Below are 21,540 nucleotides of genomic sequence, written 5' to 3'. Positions count from 1 at the left end.
CCACTTCAAAGTAATTTGAAGTGAAATTTACCTCATTTTGTTAGGAGTGTCTGATGATTTCCCATGACTATCTTTGCAAAAGTTCTGACTTCTTCTTAGAGTGCTGAAGGTTGCTTCTGGGTACATTACTATTCTTCTCATCATCCGAGAGAGAGAGAGAGAGAGAGAGAGAGAGATGGTGTGGCAACTCTCATTTTTTGCTCTCCTGCTCGCAATGTTCTGAGACCTTATTAATTACTTTTCTTGACCGACTCCATAAGGTACTACTACTTGCCCTTCTCTGAGGAGTGTTAAGTGTATCCTGCGCTGCCTGTGATGAGCCAGGAATGAGTTTGTCACTCAACACACATATTAATGTGCGACACATCACAACACTTCACAGAAATCTTGCAATGGCTATATTTGTACGATTCTGTATTAGATCACTGAGGATGGCAGTGGCTGGAAACAGGCCATGAGTGAGCTGATGTTGGTCAACTTGTGCTGATTCAGAACTAGGGAGCCATCATAACACTCTTTGTGAACAGACTGTACATACATACTCCGCAAGCCACCATGTGGTGTATGCTGGCAGAAACTATTTACTACTACTTGTTGTTTCCATTCCTATTCCATTTACAAATGAAGTTTTTTTTGTTTTTGGGAAATTTGTGGTAAGGTACTATGGGGCCAAAATGCTGGGTCGTCTGTCCTTAGGCCTACACTCCACTTAATCTAACTTAAACTAACTATACATTAAGGACAAAACACACACACACACACACACACACACACTCACACACACACACACACACACACACACACACACACATACACACACACGCCCGAGGGCTGAGGGAGAACTCGAACCTCCAACGGGAGGAGCTGCGCGATCCGTGACAAGGCACCCTAGACCGAGCAGCTAACCTGCATGGCCACAAATGGAGTAAAAGAAAAATAAATGTCTACATGACACAGTATAAGTCCAAATTTATCTTATCTGTGGTCCTTACACAAACTGTATGTTGGCAGCAGTAGAATTTTTCTGCAATAAGCTGCAGATGCCTGTTTTCTAAACTTTCTCCACTGTGTTTTGTACAAAGAATATTGTCTTCCCACTAGGGAAGTTCATGAAGCATCTCTGTAACACTCACATGTTAATCAAAGCTATCAGTATCAAATCCAGCAGCACACTTCTGAATTGCTCCGATATATTCCTTTAATTTGACCTTGTGGGATCTCAAACATTTGAGCAATACTCCAGAATGGGTAGCAAGAGTGTTCCATATGCAGTCTCCTTTATAGATAAGCTACACATTCCTAAAACTCTCTCAATAAACCGAAGTTGACCATTCCTAAAACTCTCCCAATAAACCTAAGTTGACCATTCATTTCCCCTACAACCATCTTTAACTGCTCCTTCCATTTCATACTGCTTTGCAACATTATGCTTTGATATGTTTCAGTTGCACAGAGTGCCACACTATAGGCAAAACACTTATCTAGTCTTTTCCTGAGGATTTTATCTAGCTTTACACATAATAAGTTTCTCTTTCTATTGAAAGCTTCCTTAGCTACCACAATCTTTCATTTTCTGCTAATAACACCATATCATCCACAAATCATAAACATGCTACACTCTTTCCTTCAAAACAAACTCTGAAACTCCATTTTTTCCACCTGGACATTTCGCAGTAGTCTCCTCTAGGTATATGTTAGGGTGCAATACAGAAAGACAGCAGCCTTGCCTCACTCCCATAGTCATTTCATTTCCAAACCTTACTCTTACCTTCCATTTTAAATATAAAATTTTGTACCAGTTTTCTCTCCTTCCTATCAACTCCCTTCTTCTTCAAAATATTCATGACTTTGCTACATTGTACTCTGTCAAGATCCTTTTCTAGGTCAACAAACACAGTATACATTTTTCTCCTTCCCTTAAGATGTCTCTCCCCTATACTTCTTAGTAGTCCAATTGCACCTCTTTTTCTTTTACTCTTTCTAAATTCAAACCATTCCTCTACTATGTGCCAATCTAGCTTTCCATATAACTTTCCATTCAGCACTCTCAATAATATATTGGCTGCATGAGAAATTAAACACATTCTTCACACTTTTAGATATTCTTCTTTTTATCAGTTGGTACTATTACTGTTGTGCATATCTCATTTCAGGGGTGTGCTATCTCCTTCCTTCTGTCTCCCAGCTTTTTATCACTTCTACTGGCAAACAATCAGTTCCATGGCTTGTTATTTTTCATTTGTTTCAGTGCTTTTTGCAATTCTTAATCCAAAACACCATGCCCTTTTTTTCAGTATATGGCACATTTGCCTCTTCTTCACACTTTTATATTCTTAATATTTGATTCATTTCACACAAACACTGTGTTCTCGGCATCTATTGAACACCTCTTGTGGTTCTTTGATTATTCTGCCATTCTTTCATTTGATTTCCATATTAATCTTCCTTTTCCGGGGTGTACATGCAGCAAGAAAAAAACAATTCTCTTATTGCTCCCATATTTTCCAGTTAAAAATACACTTTCCTGGATGAAAATACATTATGGCTTGGGTGAAAGTACATTTTTTTATGTTAAGTGACTATATACTTTCCCTAGGAGCTGTAAAACTTATCAAAACTTTGAATGATAAAGGTTTTATAAACCAGCGTAGAACTTCCTGGATCTTTAGGAAATTAAACCAGTAAAAAACAATGTGTTTTGGAAATATCTTTGATGCGAGGCAACATGTACCCTGCATATTTTCATATTATGACAGTTTAAATACGAATTCCACCTAAACCGGCATGGTAACTTCTGAAACACTGAAATCAAGATTGTGCTATACTTCTGTCAGCCACTCGTAGCTCACATCACATGATCTTGCCAGCCAATGATAGCAGATGTTCAGAGCATAGGACATGTGGTGTAGTCAGCCAATAGCAACATCACTGTTAAGTAGTGTGAACACACAAATAGAAAAAGTTGATGGATTAAATTAATATACATACAGTATAGCTACAAGAAAAGCTACAGTATCACATATAATACTGATCATCTTTAGTGTATGTTACCCCTTAAGATATAACAAACAAACAAAAAATTTAAATAATAGCACAAATGGCTGGTCTTCTGGAACCAAAATTTTTTCAAAAGGCTTGTCCTTAAAATGCTAAGTTTGAATGAGAGTCATATGCTCTATGATTTAAGAAATTCATCACAGATAATATAATTCATCTGATATAAAAGGAAATTTACTTTCAAAGTAATGTTTTTTAAACCACCATTCACAATACTTTCCTGTGACCTGTTATAAATGTAAACACTTGTGATGTAACACACATCAAAAGCAATTTGTTGTTATGAAGTATTGCATAGTCTTTGACACATTTTGCTGTTGGAAGGCACTTGTGTGTGTAATGTGTATTTCTGTTGCAAATGAAGCATTTTGTTAGCAACTGAAGTTTTATATTGGTGTTATTCTCTCATTTATGTTTTATTGCTGCAGTAATATTCTGCAACTGCAGGCTAAAGTAAAATTCTTTGTTAGAATATCAGTTCTTACCGGTCACAATTACAAAACTTTAACTGAAAACTAAAACCATTTTTCTCGGATGAAACAAATCCTGCGTTTCTCCCGTATTTTCATGGTTGTCCTGGGGCATTTACAACCTGTTTCCCTACTTTCTCCCTATCTAATTTTTACAACTTTATATGCTCCTCTTTCTCTATTTCTCTTTCATCAATTTTTCTCTCACATGTTCAATTTCTTTTCTTAATTCTTTATTCAATTTCCTACACATCATATGTCCTTCTCTATTCTCCACTGCCTCTCATTTTCTCCATTCTTCTATCTTTTCCAACATGTTTTCCATTACCCATTCTTTCCTGATGCTTTTAGACTTTCTGTTTACTATAATTTCTTTTGCAGCTGCTATGAGACTCCCTCATTTTTATCAATTTCTCATTTATGAACTCTTCCTCATTATCTTTTCCTAATTTTTCTATAAACTTTTCCTCCATGTCTAATTCTTTATCTGCCTTCTTTAGAGTTTCTATATTTGATTTATCTTTAGCTTTTCCTCTCTTTACTTACTTCATTTTGCTTGTATTTCCCCTACCATTAGGTTGTGGTCATAATCTGTTAGATCCTGGGTATAGCATTCTTCAGGCAGTTCTCATCTATTTTCTGTATAAATATGTAGTCCAACTGATACCTCTCTCATTCAGACTAGAAACCCATATCTATCACCTCCTTCTGTAGTTCTGAAGTGCAGTGTTGCGAACAACTCAGTTTTCTTTATGAAAATTAATTAACCTTTCACCTCTATTATTCCTTGTGTCTACAACAAATTTTCCTATTATATCTCCTTCATTTCCTTCACCCATCATAGCATTCTAATCCCCCCCCCACAAAAACAATAATTTATCTTCTCTCTTTCCATAAGATTTTCTGTCTTTTCATAGTAGTCTTCTATCTCCATACCTTTATGTTGACTGGTTGGCGTGTATACTAATGTTAATACCACATTATTTTTTACCCTTGTAGTCTTATCACCATCCGTCTTCCATTTATACATTATCTGAGGGAAGTTTGGAAAGTAATGCACAATAATTTTACTACCAAAAAATTTAATTGCTAACAAAAAAAAAATTACAAATGAACTTACATCTTTTATCTACTTTTCTGCACAGTCACAAATGTTCTCAAGACATTTCTCCCATCGTTCTAACAGTTTCAGTACATACTGTTCATAGAATACCATTTAGTCTGAGTATAGCTATCTGCAGATTGATGATTTCACTTCTGCATCTGTCGCAAAATGTTGGCCAGCCAGGAATTTCTTCATGGGTCCAAACAGATTAAAATCTGACAGTGCAAGGTCTAGACTGTATGGCAGATGCTGGAGCACCTTCCACCCAAATTTAGCAATTTTCTCATGAGCAGAAGCAGCAACATGGAGGTGAGCATTGTCAGGAAGAAGTCTGACACTGCCAGCCTTAATGTTGTCATGTTTGTCAAGAAGGGACAGCAACTTAAACAAAGTTTTAATGTAGACTGTAGCAGTCACAGCAGTCCCGTGTTCAGAAAAATCCACTAATAACACACCATTAAATATATAATATCTCAGAACACTGTTGAAAACACTTTCCTGGCAGACTGATTCACGTTGAATTTTTTCGTACTGGGGAACCAGCATATTTTCATTCCATAGAGGTCTGCTTGGTTTTGGGCATGTAGCAGTACAAAAACAACTCATCATCAGTGATGATTCCTATCAGAAAGTAATGCTCTTCAATTTCATAACATATTAAGTAATCCAAGCCTGTCATCATTCACTGGCCCTTGTGGTTGTCCATCAGATTCTTGGACAACCATCAAGCACTAACTTTACAAAATATCAATGTGTCATGAACAACATCATACACTGTACACAAGAGATGTGAACTGCTGTGATAAGATTCACAATTGCAAACGCCAGTCATTCAAAATTGCTACCTCAATGACTTTGATATTCTGTGGGGTTGCAGTTGTTACTACCTGTCCAAAGCATGGCAAATTACTAGGGTTTATGTGACCCTTTTCGAAGAATGCACACCGCCGGGAGACACTGCCCGCTCCATAGAGTCATCCCCTTACAAACCATGCATGTCCCTATGAATTCCATTAGGTTTATGCCCTTTGGTCCACAAATCTCAAACTACACTCACTGCTTTTCACAAGTTGATGACAGTAACAAACTCACCATGTTTGTTTCAGAATTCAGGCTTCTGTTGCTAGAGCTGCACATAAGAACAAAATACCCTCTGTAGCTCAAACTTCAAACTACACTCCTGGAAATGGAAAAAAGAACACATTGACACCGGTGTGTCAGACCCACCATACTTGCTCCGGACACTGCGAGAGGGCTGTACAAGCAATGATCACACGCACGCCACAGCGGACACACCAGGACCCACGGTGTTGGCCGTCGAATGGCGCTAGCTGCGCAGCATTTGTGCACCGCCGCTGTCAGTGTCAGCCAGTTTGCCGTGGCATACGGAGCTCCATCGCAGTCTTTAACACTGGTAGCATGCCGCGACAGCGTGGACGTGAACCGTATGTGCAGTTGACGGACTTTGAGCGAGGGCGTATAGTGGGCATGCGGGAGGCCGGGTGGACGTACCGCCGAATTGCTCAACACGTGGGGCGTGAGGTCTCCACAGTACATCGATGTTGTCCCCAGTGGTCGGCAGAAGGTGCACGTGCCCGTCGACCTGGGACCGGACCGCAGCGACGCACGGATGCACGCCAAGACCGTAGGATCCTACGCAGTGCCGTAGGGGACTGCACCGCCACTTCCCAGCAAATTAGGGACACTGTTGCTCCTGGGGTATCGGCGAGGACCATTCGCAACCGTCTCCATGAAGCTGGGCTACGGTCCCGCACACCGTTAGGCCGTCTTCCGCTCACGCCCCAACATCGTGCAGCCCGCCTCCAGTGGTGTCGCGACAGGCGTGAATGGAGGGACGAATGGAGACGTGTCGTCTTCAGCGATGAGAGTCGCTTCTGCCTTGGTGCCAATGATGGTCGTATGCGTGTTTGGCGCCGTGCAGGTGAGCGCCACAATCAGGACTGCATACGACCGAGGCACACAGGGCCAACACCCGGCATCATGGTGTGGGGAGCGATCTCCTACACTGGCCGTACACCACTGGTGATCGTCGAGGGGACACTGAATAGTGCACGGTACATCCAAACTGTCATCGAACCCATCGTTCTACCATTCCTAGACCGGCATGGGAACTTGCTGTTCCAACAGGACAATGCACGTCCGCATGTATCCCGTGCCACCCAACGTGCTCTAGAAGGTGTAAGTCAACTACCCTGTCCAGCAAGATCTCCGGATCTGTCCCCCATTGAGCATGTTTGGGACTGGATGAAGCGTCGTCTCACGCGGTCTGCACGTCCAGCACGAACGCTGGTCCAACTGAGGCGCCAGGTGGAAATGGCATGGCAAGCCATTCCACAGGACTACATCCAGCATCTCTACAATCGTCTCCATGGGAGAATAGCAGCCTGCATTGCTGCGAAAGGTGGATATACACTGTACTAGTGCCGACATTGTGCATGCTCTGTTGCCTGTGTCTATGTGCCTGTGGTTCTGTCAGTGTGATCATGTGATGTATCTGACCCCAGGAATGTGTCAATAAAGTTTCCCCTTCCTGGGACAATGAATTCACGGTGTTCTTATTTCAATTTCCAGGAGTGTATATCTCCGTGAAATTTCAGCATACTAGCTGCAATACCAGGCAAGAAAAAAATTATTTTGCGTTACTGTCTGACTCTGCCTTGTACTTTACCAGAACTGAACTGTTGTCTGGACATACAACAACAATCACATTAAACATCCATTTCTTGATTTATTTATTCATGTATCAAAGGTACCAAGAGATACAATGCTACTTAATCATGGGGTAAGACAGTACATAGTTTACATGGTTTTAGAAAATTTATAAACAACAGAATTAAAGAATTAATAACACATGAAAAAAAAACTGTGAGTGGCTATACGAATTACAAATTACAGCCAAAATTCTCAGCTACTGTGAGGGACTGCTGTGCTGAAAGGAAGTTGTTTGTCACAAGCAAACCTTTCAACTTGGATTTAAATACTTGGGATTTACCACACCTTTTTTCAGTTCTTCTGGAAGCCTATTGAAAAGGAAACCTGTACACTCCTCTGTACAAGGCTTAAGAAAGTGTTATCCTAGTTCAAGAAACCATTGTTTGCAGATGACATGCTCTCTCTTGAAATATTATATACCAAATTAAACGAGTCAAATTATCAGTGGTTCCAACTTTTGCATTCCTGCATCTCCTGAAACTTCAGAGCAGTAAACAGAATGCTTTGTGCAAAAATGCCACTTGAGAACATAGTCTTTTAAAATTGTGATGTCTGTATTGCAAATTAAGTACACAAAATAATTTAACTGCATATATAAAAAAACTACTCTTCAAGTGGCGGAGGAACACACACATAAAAGACGGTTGTAATTGGCAAGCTTTCGAAGCCAGTGGCTCCTTCTTCAAGCAGAAAGGTTGAAGGGGAAGGAAGACAGGGGTTGAAGGAAAAGGACAGGAGAGGTCTAGGAAAATGGTAGATTTTGGGAAAGTCACCCAGAACGGCACAGGTTGAGAAGGAAAGACTGATTGTTGGGGACTGCACTGGATAAAAAGGAAAGACTGATTGTTGGGGGCTGCACTGGATGAGACTTGAAAACCTGAGAGTTTCAAGGTGGAAGACAGGGTAATATTCAGCCAGATATTACTACTCAAACAGATAGAGATTACTGCTTAAATGTCATGCATGAGTTAATAAAAGTGGAAAGCTACGAAAATTGTATGTAACAGAAGTGACATGACCACGGGAGAGGGGATTGAAAAATAGACGGTAAGACATTTAATGCTAGTTCCCAGCTGCGTAGTTCTTAGAAACTAGTGTCTGGAGGAAGAATCCAGTAAGTTCCCACCTGTGGAGTTCTGAGAAATTAGTGCCTGGGGGAAGAATCCAGATAGCATGTGTGTTGAAACAGGTGCCGAGATCACAATTGTCATGTAGTAGAGCATGCTCCGCAAAAGTATATTTCCCATTGCCAGTATACACCTTCTGCCTGCACCCATTCATCCTAGCTGATAATTTGGTGGTAGTCATGCCAATGCAAAAGGCCAAACAGTGTTTACATAACAGATTGTATATAATGTGTGTCGTTTCGCAGTTGGCTCTCTCTTTGACAGTATATGTGTTGTCAGCTACAGAGTTGCTACAGTTGGTGGTAGGAGGTTGCACAGGGCAAGTCTTGCAGTGAGGATGGTCACAGGAGTAGGAGCCATAGGGTAGGTAGATGGGTGCAGAAGGCGCCTAGAGTTGACAAGAATATTGTGGAGATTGGGAGAAGCTAGAATTTTGTGTGTATGTTTGTGTTTGTTTGTGTGTCTATCGACCTGCCAGCACTTTCGTTTGGTAAGTCACATCATCTTTGTTTTTAGATATATTTTTCCCATGTGGAATGTTTCCCTCTATTATATAAATAAAAGATCACAATCATGACTCAGTTCAATTCACCAACTTCGCTCGTCCTGCTATCTACAGATGTCTGTTGGTACTAGCTCCAGACGGGTCTTGCCACTGAAATTTATTCTCGTGACAATATGATTTATTTCAAGCCAAAGCTTCATCTGTAAGAGTAAGGTGATCCATATACGCTCAGTTAAACAATGTAAACACATTAACATCAGCAGCAATAGTTTCATCTGCAAATGTAAGACAACCCTGTATTTTTCAAACGATGCATCTGGGAAGAAAACCTCATCTTATGATAGGGTAAATATGGTGTATAGACCAGGTCTGACTCGCAGGTCACAGTTTATACATCCCTGTTATAGAGAGTCTGCTTGGCAAGCCACTTACAAATCTGAACCTATAAAGATTTTTATCTAAAACAAAGTTGTCTGTGACTGCCTCACTATGTCCTGCTACCCTTATGAGGGACGACAATGGAGGAAAGGCACAAGGTCAGTATGCAAGAACTCTACATGTCCCCCATCAGATGTACATTATGTAACAAACATCTAAATCCCAACAAAACATAAAAGAGCAGAATTTTTATAAATATATTTTCTACTCACCACTGCAACCAAACAAGTTTTCTTCCTTCAAGTTGTATGTTCCATCCTTACATTCATCACACCTTCTGGAACCCACAGATGTCTTGCAATAACATTGACCTGTTTTAGTGTCACAGACTCCAAGTCCACCCATAACACCAGGAAGATAGCAGTCACATTCTGTAAATATAAGAAAATTGAAGCTCAAATGAATTGTCATTTACGTGGAACTAGAGTTTGAAATGTTTATAGAAAATAGAGAACAATTAATTGTTCTGTTTACATTCTCCTTATTCTTTAGCCTCTTGAATCCCAGTCACTTCTTGTATTCAGGTAAAGGTGGTAATGGTATTACCTTCATCAGTGGCAGGTCACTTAAAAGATCTTCGAGATCTGCTACTTCTATACAGCTGCAATAATTACTATTTTACATGAACTAAATTGATAATTTATGTAGCTTATTAACATTCCATCATGCCTCTAGGCACTTCTGCAGAGTACTGTAAGTTCCATTTTAAAGTTTACCATCAAAAGCAACTACACATTTTCTGAATAGTATTTGAGAAGTAATATGACATGCATTTCTAGAGAAGCATTTTTAGATTTAGCATTCAGTAATGCAACCTCCATGATAAAGTGGCTAGCAAAGCTGAAAACTGGTAATGCAACCTCCATGATAAAGTGGCTAGCAAAGCTGAAAACTGATGCAAGACTTACTGGTAACCATCTCAAATGTCTGACACCTCGTGAGAAGCCATTTTAATTAATTAGTAGCGACATTTAACATGTACGTCAATGAAGTGGTGTTAAGATGTGATGCTTACAGAAGGCTTAGTGATACAGAACATTAAAACCACTTCAGTTGAGGATTGGGAAAATGAAATAACATAAATTCACAAGAAGAAAAAAAAAAAACAGAGAGAGAGAGAGAGAAGGAGAAAGAGCCAGTTAATTAGACTGACGACAAAAATTAATAAAGCCAAGCTATTTATGATTGATTATACAAGAGTTGATAAACAGAATGTAAATGGTACTCTACAAGAACTGTAGGAGATCGAGAAACCAATGGATAAAAGAACAATACAAACTACTTTCATTTCTTATATACTTTTCATGTTTTTTTACGAAACAGTGAAGGTGCCTGTCACTCTTCAAGCCTTCCCAGAGAATATGTTCAATGTACGGCTTTCAAATCTGCTGTCACATTTTATGTAACTTACAATATTTCCTCAAGGCAAGTTTTGTAGAAGTTTTCTTGATAATCTTTCTACATGTTTTTGAGGGAACTGAATTCGAATTTTCTAAGTCCCACCAAAATTTTGGCCCAAAAATGGGGTAAAAATGGAAAAAGCATTGAAAGAAATGGGATCTTTCTTTATTTTTTGCTTGTGACTGAGAAAAGACACCCTTTCCACAAAACTGACTGTTTATGAAAATAGTGTGAGTGACATTTTTTGTCAGACTGACATGTGGTGCATAGCACTTGTTGAAGTTAGCATGATTTCAAAGCTGAGGTGGTAGTCCATCTCAGGGCCTACTCCCTGCGCCCTTACCATACTTGATTCCACATCCATTGTCAAATTCCTTCCTCCAGTAGCATCACAGTGTTATTGGAGTGGACTGGAAGTTGTTTATGAGTTCGCCCTCAGATGGTTGCCTAAAATATATCTGCGCTCGGTAAATTCAGTTTGAGTGTATACTATAGACATACCTAATGAGTTCCAGTGAGACTTTTGTTCTTTGTGATGGTGTACTGGATGATAGGAGAAAAGTGTCATCACTTAGTCCCAAAGTGGACTTGAAGAATGTTCTCGAAACAAGTAGAAGAGGATGGATGGGATAGCTGCCCTTCTAAAGGACAAGATGTGGTTACAGTTCATGAACCATGTTAAGGATAGTATATTAACAAAAATTAATTGCTGAGGGGGCTAAGAAGGTTATGGATGGTTGCAGTCGAAAAAAAAACTCAATTTTCTCAAGCAGATTTTGATTTCAGAACCAACTATTTTTGTGTGGCTTGGTTATTATGCCAGAATTTCTGGCTCAGTAAAATCAACTCCCAGCAATCGATGGAATTTAGTGTGTGCATAATCTTAGGCTGTGCAATACTGTTCCGTACCTGCTGAGAGACAAAACAATGAATTAGGATGCTCAATAATATGTTGTATTTGATCTGTTCCTGGTGTGGTTGTAGGAGGTGCACAGAGCCAAAGCAGGAAGGAAAAAAAAACAACAGGGATTGATGGCACCACATAGCAAATTTTTAACTACCTCAGTGAAAATGACAAGGAGGGTTAATTTTCCCTTCTGCATTTCCAGAATGAGATTTTCACTCTGCAGCGGAGTGTGCGCTGATATGAATCTTCCTGGCAGATTAAAACTGTGTGCCCGACCTAGACTCGAACTCGGGACCTTTGCCTTTCGCGGGCAAGTGCTCTACCAACTGAGCTACCGAAGCACGACTCACGCCCGGTACTCACATCTTTACTTCTGCCAGTACCTCGTCTCCTACCTTCCAAACTTTACAGAAGCTCTCCTGCGAACCTTGCAGAACTAGCACTCCTGAAAGAAAGGATATTGCGGAGACATGGCTTAGCCACAACCTAGGGGATGTTTCCAGAATGAGATTTTCATTCTGCAGCGGAGTGTGCGCTGATATGAAACTTCCTGGCAGATTAAAACTGTGTGCCCGACCGAGACTCGAACTCGGGACTTATGAACAATAAGTTCATTTTACAAAATAAAAATAAGACAAAGACAGTGTGGTTGGCTGTCACATCAGAGTTGAACATCAGAGTTAGTAGTCACTAATCTCTGTGGTTAAAGTAAATAATAGCCTAACTGTAAAACAGTCATAAATATCAGGTTGTTGACATGAATTCTTCATAAATGTGGCAAAGACAAATGTTGATGTAGCAGAGAATCAGAGTAAAAGTAATTCTTTTGGACTTCACTAAAAAGCTGAATGTCTCACAGATTTAATCCTAGAATGGTCAGGCTGGCTCTGTGAGACCCCACTAGTTTTTGTTTTACTGGATTTATATTCTAATAGTTGCTGATCTGACTCGAGCACTCTGCTAACTTCCTGAAACACAAGAGAAAAAGCATGTACATTGTGAATGAGGTTTTGCTTTGTTTGGTCACTGTTTCAGGTTTTTCTTTGTTTACTCATTGTTTTGGAGTCTTCCAAAAAGCATTTGGGTCTGTCAGACCCAGCATGACCATTTATGTTACTAATTTCTGCCAGTGTGTTCCCATTTTTATTCTGATGTAGGCGTATCATTGAGTTACTTTGCAAACTATTTGTAATGTCCTAAAACTAAATTATCATTGTCAATTGTTTACAATATAAAATAACAAGAGAAAAATCTTTCATACAGTGAAATTTATTCAGTTCTGATGCGGACCCAGACTTTGAAATAAACAATGATCACAACAGTAATAGTGAAATAAGTTGAGGTGTAGAGGAAAATGTTCCACCACCCTCCAGCACCAATGCAGCTACTGTTGTTGATTCGTGTACAACTCCTGTAACTGATCATCTATGCACTTTTATAAAGGAAGGAACAGAGCAAGTAAATGGAGAAAACTTGTTTCCCAAAAAAGTGTTCGAACAAGATGTCATAACACAGCTTCCACTCATTTGCCTGGAAGTATTCCACCCGAGATGGGTATCTTCTGTATCAAGAGAAACATTAATGTTCAGTGACAGTAACAAATACTCATGACATTCCTGTGGACATGAATTGTTACAAAGTTAATTATTTCATCTTGTTCAAGTTGTGATAAGGTGATCTAATATTTTATGTGCTGTAGTGTCATCTCAGCCTCTCCAAGGAGTAAAGCTAAGAACCCATCACTATGCCGATGAGCATTATTTCGTGAGGTACAACAAATGTGGACAAGTCTGGTCATTTGTACAGACTTCACTACCTGATTACAAAGTCAGCAATGCTGTGTGCATGTTGTACCTATGCATTGCCTGCCTTGCATTTGTCTTATGTATTTTGATTTTTTTTTTGTATGTCAAATAATGTGTTTAAACATCTCTGAGCTGCCACAGGAACTGCCTCAGATGGAATGCCTGCCTCAGTGTCCAACAGATGACCACATTACTATCACAGCAAGCAGCACCATCACTGGTTGTTGTGCCCAAGATTCAGTCATTCAGTAATAACAAAGAGGATGGTCAGAATATTGGGTGCAGATGGAGGCCCATGTTGCTGCATACAATATTACAGGTATGGTGCACAACACTTTTCTGCTTTCAATGGTCAGAGCAGAAGTGTACTATCTGCGTTCAAAACTGTACCCCGATTCATGTCCAGAACTATTAGTTACGACGAACTTGTTCAGCTGCTCAAATGAACGTCAGTGTAGCAAGGTTTAAATTTTTTGCGGCTAAAGAAGCAGCCAGCATGAACTTTAAAACAGTGGATTGCCAAACTTAGATGGCTTACATGACATTGCAGGTTTAAGTGTTCTTGTGGATTCAGTTATAGTGATGTTGTGTTATGCGATGCAGTCATGCAAAATGTGTCAGGTGCATGTATTCGCCCTGCTGTTCTCAAATTGATGCATCACAATTTGGAAACAGTTCTGCCTATTGTGTAATCTCAAATTACTATGGACACGAGTGAGATCAATTTTGAGGCTCCATGTGTTTCCGTTGTCAAAAGTGCATTGTCACTCACTCTAAGGTGCATGTTCGTGTTAAAATGAATGAAAATAAAGCTCAGACTAACAGTAAATGTAAAGGCAGAAACTTGTAGTCTTGTGCTACATGAATTGTATTACAGAAAACTGTGAGGAAGTCTTGTCCTCAGTGATAGAAAAGATTTTCAGTGTCGTGACACAAAGTATTTCCAGTTTGGCAGGCAAGATCATAATCAAAGAGTCTGTTTACAAGGCAGCCCAGGCTTGGGCCAGGGACAGCGCAGGGCAGGCACACGGCTTCAGCGAAAAAATCAACAAGTGCATGTTGTGTCGGCATTACCATTAGAGACAGCACAAGTGAAGGCTCACATTTCCATGTCACAGAAATCTTCTGCTGCAATACACAGACAGAAGAACAAACTTTTTGTGCAATTAAGAGTAGTTCAAAAGACAATTAAAATTTAATTAGACACAGGTCCATTTGTTTCCCTTATCAGTAAAGACACATATGAAAGGATCGGTAATCCACAGCTACAGAAGTCTATGTCTGTTTTGTCCGTCTATAACAAACATGACACATCAGTGCTTGGTGTGTGTAGTTTGCCATCATTTTCTTGTACCATCACAAAATGTGGTTTACTTAATAAATAAATAAATCAGTTACAGGAACATGGCAAACATTTTTGGTTTATACATATTTGATGTGTTCGGTCCGTGCATATGAGATAGTGTGTTAAAAGTCAGTGTTTCAGTGTCTCACATGATTGTTTCTAACATGTGCAGTAAGTACAGTGAACTGTTTGAATCAGGTTTAGGAAGGACCAAAGGTTTTGAAGGGCACAACACTGTTAAAGACAATGTGCAACCATTATTTTTGCTTGCAAAACCTGTCCCCCATGCAAAACATGACTGAGTTGTTCAGGATGGAAAGACAATGGGGTTATCCAACCAATTTCTGCAAGGCAGTGGGCCTCACCTTTGGTCATTCTCAAAAATTTATCGGGAGGTTTACATTTGTGTGTTGATTTTGAAGCCACAGTAAAACTACAAACTGTCTTGCATTCCTTTCCTCTTCCACAACTGGAGAAATTAATGGACAGATTGGAACAGGGCAGATTCATTTCTCAGACTGACTTATGTGAGGCATGCTTATAGTTACTGCTGGATGAGCAGCCCATGTGAAATTTTGTGATCAACACTCCCCTGGGTTTGTTCCAGTTTCAAAGACTACTGTTTGGAAGTGCTTCAGCTCCTGTTATTTTTCACTGGATCGTGGATGAACAATTAATAGCAAAAGTCCTTTCATGTACAAACTATCTGGACAATACTGTTGTCGCGGCTCATACATCTGCTGCTGAACATTTAGCAAATTTAGACTACTTATTTCAATTTCTTTCTGCAGGTGGCTCAAATCCCAACAATAAAAAGTGTTCCTTCTTCAGCAAAGAACTTTGCTGATTTGCACTTGTCTGATTAATGATCTGCCATCACCCTGTAACATTACGGAACTCCAAGCTGGCATGGGGAAGCTTTTTTATCATTAAATTCATTGCAAACACTGCATAGATTGCTGCTCTGCTAAACTGGCTGTGCCAGAAAGTTGTTCCCTTTGTGTGGTCCAACAACCATCAAAACACAATTCAGCAATTAAAGGACATACAAGTCATCGTTGTTTGATTCATTTTGATCCAGATAAGCCTGTTGTGTCAGCTGTGGATGCATTTTCTTATGGGATTGGAGCTGTGCTCTCCCATAGAATACGTTCTGCTGACAGGCCTATTGCTTTTGCCTCAAAAGACCTTAACAAAGCACAGCATAATTACAGTCAGCTTGAAAAAGAGGGGTTCACCCTTATCTATGGTGTTACCAAGTTACGCCATTTGCACAGTTGGAAGTTATACAGATCATCAGCCTTTAATGGACACGTTCAATCCTTCCAACCCTGTCCCATCACAGACAGCACAAAAACTGTAATGTTTGGTACTGATATTGTCTAATTATCTGTTTGAGTTGTTGTACAGGCCCACTGCCCAACATTCAAACACTGACTTGTCGTCTTGGGTACTGGTCAATCATCTGAGGAAACATGATATTAAATCAATACTCAGGATTTTGAACGTCTCTAAAATTTTCAATTTTCAGCATACTGCCACAGCAACTGCTTCTGACCCAGCACTTCAGGTTATTTCTGCAGTATTTGTTCCATGGGTGGCTGCGTAGTTTGAAAGAAATTCCCTTCTCAGTGGCACGTTGCTATTTTTTTTACATGATCACGTGCTATGCGCATGATCAGGTGTTCTGCTGTTGCATACACAGAATGACACTGCATGTGTTGTGATTCCTCATTCCTTCCAGCAGGAAGCTTTGTTTTTATTGCCTCAAGGTCACTGGGGAGACGTCATTGAACCTGGCAGGACATGAACACCCAGACTGAGCAAATGACATCTCGTTCCAAGGTTTGTGCGGAACATCAATCAGCGCCACTACAATGCTTCTATGAGTGGCCATGTCCATCCAGACTGTGGCACTGCGTCCACACTGATTTTGCAAGTCCATTCTGGAATGCATGATAGTTTTTGGTGACAGAACATACAGTATATTTCCTTTCGTTGTCCCCATGATATCCACCAATTCTGTAAATATGGTATTGGCTTTGTCTTCATTTTTTGTCTTCAAGGTTTTCCTCAAGTCCTTGTTTCGGACAATGGACTGCTATTCACATCAGCCGATTTTCAACAGTCTTGTGCTGCCAACCACACATACCATGTGACTACCGCTCCTTTTCACCCTCAGTCTAATGGTGAGGCTGAACAGATAGTTCAAAAGTTCAAAATTCACATGGAGAAATACATTCCTCCCACACATGGGAACAAGCCTCAAAGATTCTTCTTTCTTCTAATCACTCCTTGCCTCGATGGGAAGTCACCAGCAGGATTGTTATACGATTGTTGCCATCATCTTCTGCGGCCACCACAAAAACAATTCAATCCAGCAGGTCAGACAAAATTTCAGCTGCAGAGTGGTCTTCTTAAATGCTTTTGGCAAGAAACAGCATTGGGAGCATGGTGTCACAACAAAAACCTTATGACCTTCTTGTTACATCATACAAGATACCACTCTGCTGCATCAGTTTCAACAGAATGATCTGTGGTGCTCTTACATTTATGTCAGTGGTTCTGCCCACATATCCAACACCCCACTGGTCTCCACAACAGCAGTCATCTGTGCATCTCTGCCAGCCATGGCCGGCACTATTCAGAATCACGCCCATGGATATCAATGTTGCACCACCACTGCATTGATTATCTCCATCAGTCGCGGCCAGTACTGTCCAGAGTGGTGCCCACAGAGATGGTGCTCATGGAGGTGGACATTGTGCTACCATTGTTGCTGCCATCACCAACATTGACATCTGTCCTGCAGCCTGTGCTGCTGTCTGTGGAGACACCGCTACCAAACGGCCATCATGCCACCCCAGAAGATCTCCTTGCTTTTGCCTGTGTTATCTGCAACTCGCAACATGGATACCAGTGCACAGACATGGAGCTGCCATCAGCTGTCATTCTACTCCGTATCTTCTCATCTGCATACACAATCAGTTCTTTCTTCTTCCATCGCTATGTGACACAGCACTATACAATGATGGAGCAGAGGTTTGTGGGGGAGGAATGTCGTGTCATCTAAAAATCGGAGTGCCATGGCAAGGTTGGTACCTTGCTATGAAGTGGTAAGTAAGCACAGTCGCTGCTGGATGCAGTGATGAATGACCAGTGTCAGCGTAGAAACGCCCACAAGAATTTCCAAAGGTCACCGCATCAGCATGCTTACTCAAGTCTGAGGGCAGTGCTGCTCAGCCTAGTCTGCAATCATTGCTGAAGATGACACAGTTGTCTTGCTATCGAGACAGCAGTTCGATAGTTGTATTATACAGAACTCTGCATAAATGTTTATTGTCAGTTGTACTCTGTAAGGAGAGATAAGTGTTTTGTTCTATATCAAGTGATACATTAACGTTCAGTGACAGTAATAAATAACCATGACACTCCTGTGGACATGGATTGTTACGAAGTTAAGTATTTCATTTTCTTCTAGTTGGTATAATATTTTATGCTTTTTAGTATCATCTTGGCATCCTCCAGGAGTATAGCTAAGAACCCACCACTGTGCGGACAAGTGATATTTTGTCCATTACAACAATAAAGGATGTTGAATATGTTGCATTAACATTAAAAATAACAACTCTGGTAGATGAAGTAAGATAACGGCTACAATGATTAAAACTGTAAGCTTAAGTCAGAAGTTACTGAAGTGAAAAATAATTACTTTCACAGCCATCTGGATTTGAAGCCTGCAGGTTCCAAAAAAGAGGTCGGCACTCATTACAGATCCTTCCTTGGACTCTATCCTTGCACTGGCAGAGTTCCCCTGGAGGAACAGACCCGCAGCCAGCGAAAGTTTCCACAACCCCAGCAGGATCACAGTTGCACTCTGAAAAAAAATTTAAGAAGTAATAAATTATAGAAAATGTAGTTTATTCATATTTTACACAATACTTACAAAAACATATCTGACAATAGAATCAAGCTTTCACAGAAATTATCTGAATCATTTTACAGTGCTCAGCCTGCATATACCTCATATCTCAAAAATGACAATGTGACTGCTCATTTCTCTTTAATACAAGGGTTACTCTTAACCGGTTTGCACAATGTCAGACAAAAGCCCCACAACTATGGGCATATCTACCACTCCTATAAGGTGGTTAAACATCACCTCCACCATATCATATTTTGTTCAAATTTTGTTTGTACATTTGTTAAGTTCTGAAAGGAAGATATGTACATTTCTAGCCCACAAATTTCTATGCAGTGTAAGTAGAGCCTCTTAAGTGATGTCCATAAAAATGTAAAAAGGCATCATTTCAAAAATTTTGGCCACTCTTGAAATGTTGTAGGTTAAAGAATAACTGTTGTAAAGCTGTAAAACTTGGTAATATGATTGAACAATTTCCATTGTAAACATTATGCAAGTTATATACATCACTTCATTCAAAATGTTTGTTCCAGGTGGTTATCAAAGTGGTCGACAAATTTTCTCACTACAACACTTTTCACTGTTTCTGCAAGCTTTATCACTTTTGCATATACAGTTTGTGACACGGGGCTGAGTTCGGCTAAAAAAATTGTGGACTTTTTAAACTTGCTGCACACTTTTTGTTGATCAATATATAAAAAAGCATTCCTTCCTCTACAAAATATAAATTTTATGATTGCTTTTTCCCCCAAAAACTCTACAATTGTCCAGTAAGGTTCCCAACCAAATTACAATCTTAGAGCTTATGTTCTAAGATCATGCTAACTGTTGGAAAGAAGTAGTACATGCATGCACAAATTTAGTATGCTGTTAACAAAAAATGAGATGTAAAGGTTATTCTGTAGTGTTTCTTCTTTTATAAACTGGCTTACATAAGTTAAAAATAATGGCAGCTAATAACTTTAATCAAAGTTTATATCTGCAGATGATTCTTCTTATTGTTGCTTTGAAAATCTGGTAGATTCAGCAAGAGAAGCAGACATCCCAAAATGTGCTTCTGATAATCTGGATGATTCAACTAGCCATTTTCTTACCTAAAATTATAGGGAAAAGGCTGTAAAATGCAAATGGAACTGTAGTTGAGTCATTATGGTTCAGTGATGTATCAACAGTCTGCCTTTATCATGAAGCAATTTTGCTGACAGAACTTAAATCTGTGCAGAGATCACATTTGAAAAAAAATATTGACAGATTACTGAAATTCTGGAAATCAGCTACAAAACTTCAGCAAACAAAGTTTAATTGGGCAAAAGGAATTTAATTCAGTACTTTGGGAGATGATAGGAATTGTCACTTCATTTCCCTTTATTTAGGACCTTTTGATGGTGAACCCCGTATGACTTTTAACTGAGTGCATCCCAGATGAGCGGCACTGCATCAATGTGATTATGCTGGGATGACTATAAGTACCGGGTTGAGCTATTTAAGCACCTCTCCTCTTATTATCCACATACAATGTGCCCATAGAAATGAACAATGGTTGGCATTTGCTACTGAAGAACTGAGGTTTAGCTTTGTGCAATGAAGCAGTACAAGCAAGTGAAATGTCAGAGACTTTTAGAAAATTTCAAGTACTTATACCAAACTAACTGGATTGTTTCTAAAATGCATTTATATCCTGGATTGAGCAAGGTTATAATCAACTGAGATTTGAAAGTAGCTAAGATATTCTATAAAATTTCCTTGTTGTTTAATACTCAGTTTCATTTAAACTTTAATTTTATCTTTGGCAACAACATTTCCGTTAACATAAAACCAGTGAAAAAAGAGGTTACATTATGAAGGTACTATATTACAGTGACTGGTTTAGGCCTATACTTAGGCCATCTTCAGACAGCATCATCAGCTGAAGCTGATGATGCGTACAACAGACGGTTGACCTCAGTCACTGAAACTTTGACAGTTTCAGCTGGTGGTGGTTTCTGAAGATAGCCTAAGTATAGGCCAAAACTGGTCATTTTAATAAAGTACCATTGCAAACTAGACCATGTTTTTACTGATTGTATATAGGTTACAAGGTCACTACTTGCAGAAAATGTTACCAAAAAATGTGAATCCCTTAACATGCCTTATAAAAATGAAAACAAACATCAAAATATGAAATACATCATTTGGTCAACAGTAATCCACAAGATATACTTGACTGTATCCATGTTGAATTCTTTCATTTTCTTTGCAGTACGTTGAATAAAGTTGCAAATTATTAAGAGCATCCATACCTTCACAAATGGGAAAGTTGTAGAATCCTTCCTTGCACTGGTCACAATGATTTCCATCAAAATTGCTCTTACACTGACATTTGCCATCATTATCACAAGATATACCAATGGATCCTTGAGGATCGCAGTCACAACCTGAAATATGTAAATCAATTTATTAACTGGAGAAATATGACTGATTGCATTCATAGATTTAAAATATGCAGTCTAATGCATTACACTTTCCTGAGATTTTACCAGAATACTGACACATGGTAAGTTTTTTTGGTGTCCAGCCAGACTGGAATATTTAGATGCTGACACAGTTATTCTTTTACAGATACTGTGTTTAATAACCATAGAAAGGTGACTAGATTGGTTGTCTAACACATGTGAAATCATCAATCTGACTGGACACATGAAAATATATGAATGATGCTGCTGTACAATTCTGTAGAATCTTCGAT

General features: G+C 39.5%; 1 protein-coding gene across 1 annotated transcript in view; it reads right to left on the bottom strand.

Annotated features, from left to right (window-relative positions):
* LOC126260846 (laminin subunit alpha) overlaps positions 1–21,540 on the bottom strand; it is a 405,465-nt gene that overhangs the window by 248,169 nt on the left and 135,756 nt on the right. Inside the window, exons 11-13 of the mRNA XM_049958250.1 lie at positions 21,095–21,229; positions 18,606–18,770; positions 9,648–9,806 (exon numbers count right to left, since the gene is read on the bottom strand). Of these exons, the coding sequence (XP_049814207.1) occupies positions 9,648–9,806; positions 18,606–18,770; positions 21,095–21,229 (459 nt within the window). The remainder of the gene's footprint in view (positions 1–9,647; positions 9,807–18,605; positions 18,771–21,094; positions 21,230–21,540) is intronic.

Source organism: Schistocerca nitens, chromosome 5, assembly GCF_023898315.1.
Source record: "Schistocerca nitens isolate TAMUIC-IGC-003100 chromosome 5, iqSchNite1.1, whole genome shotgun sequence".
Taxonomy (NCBI): Eukaryota; Metazoa; Arthropoda; class Insecta; order Orthoptera; family Acrididae; genus Schistocerca; species Schistocerca nitens.
This window is presented reverse-complemented; position numbering and strand designations above follow the sequence as displayed.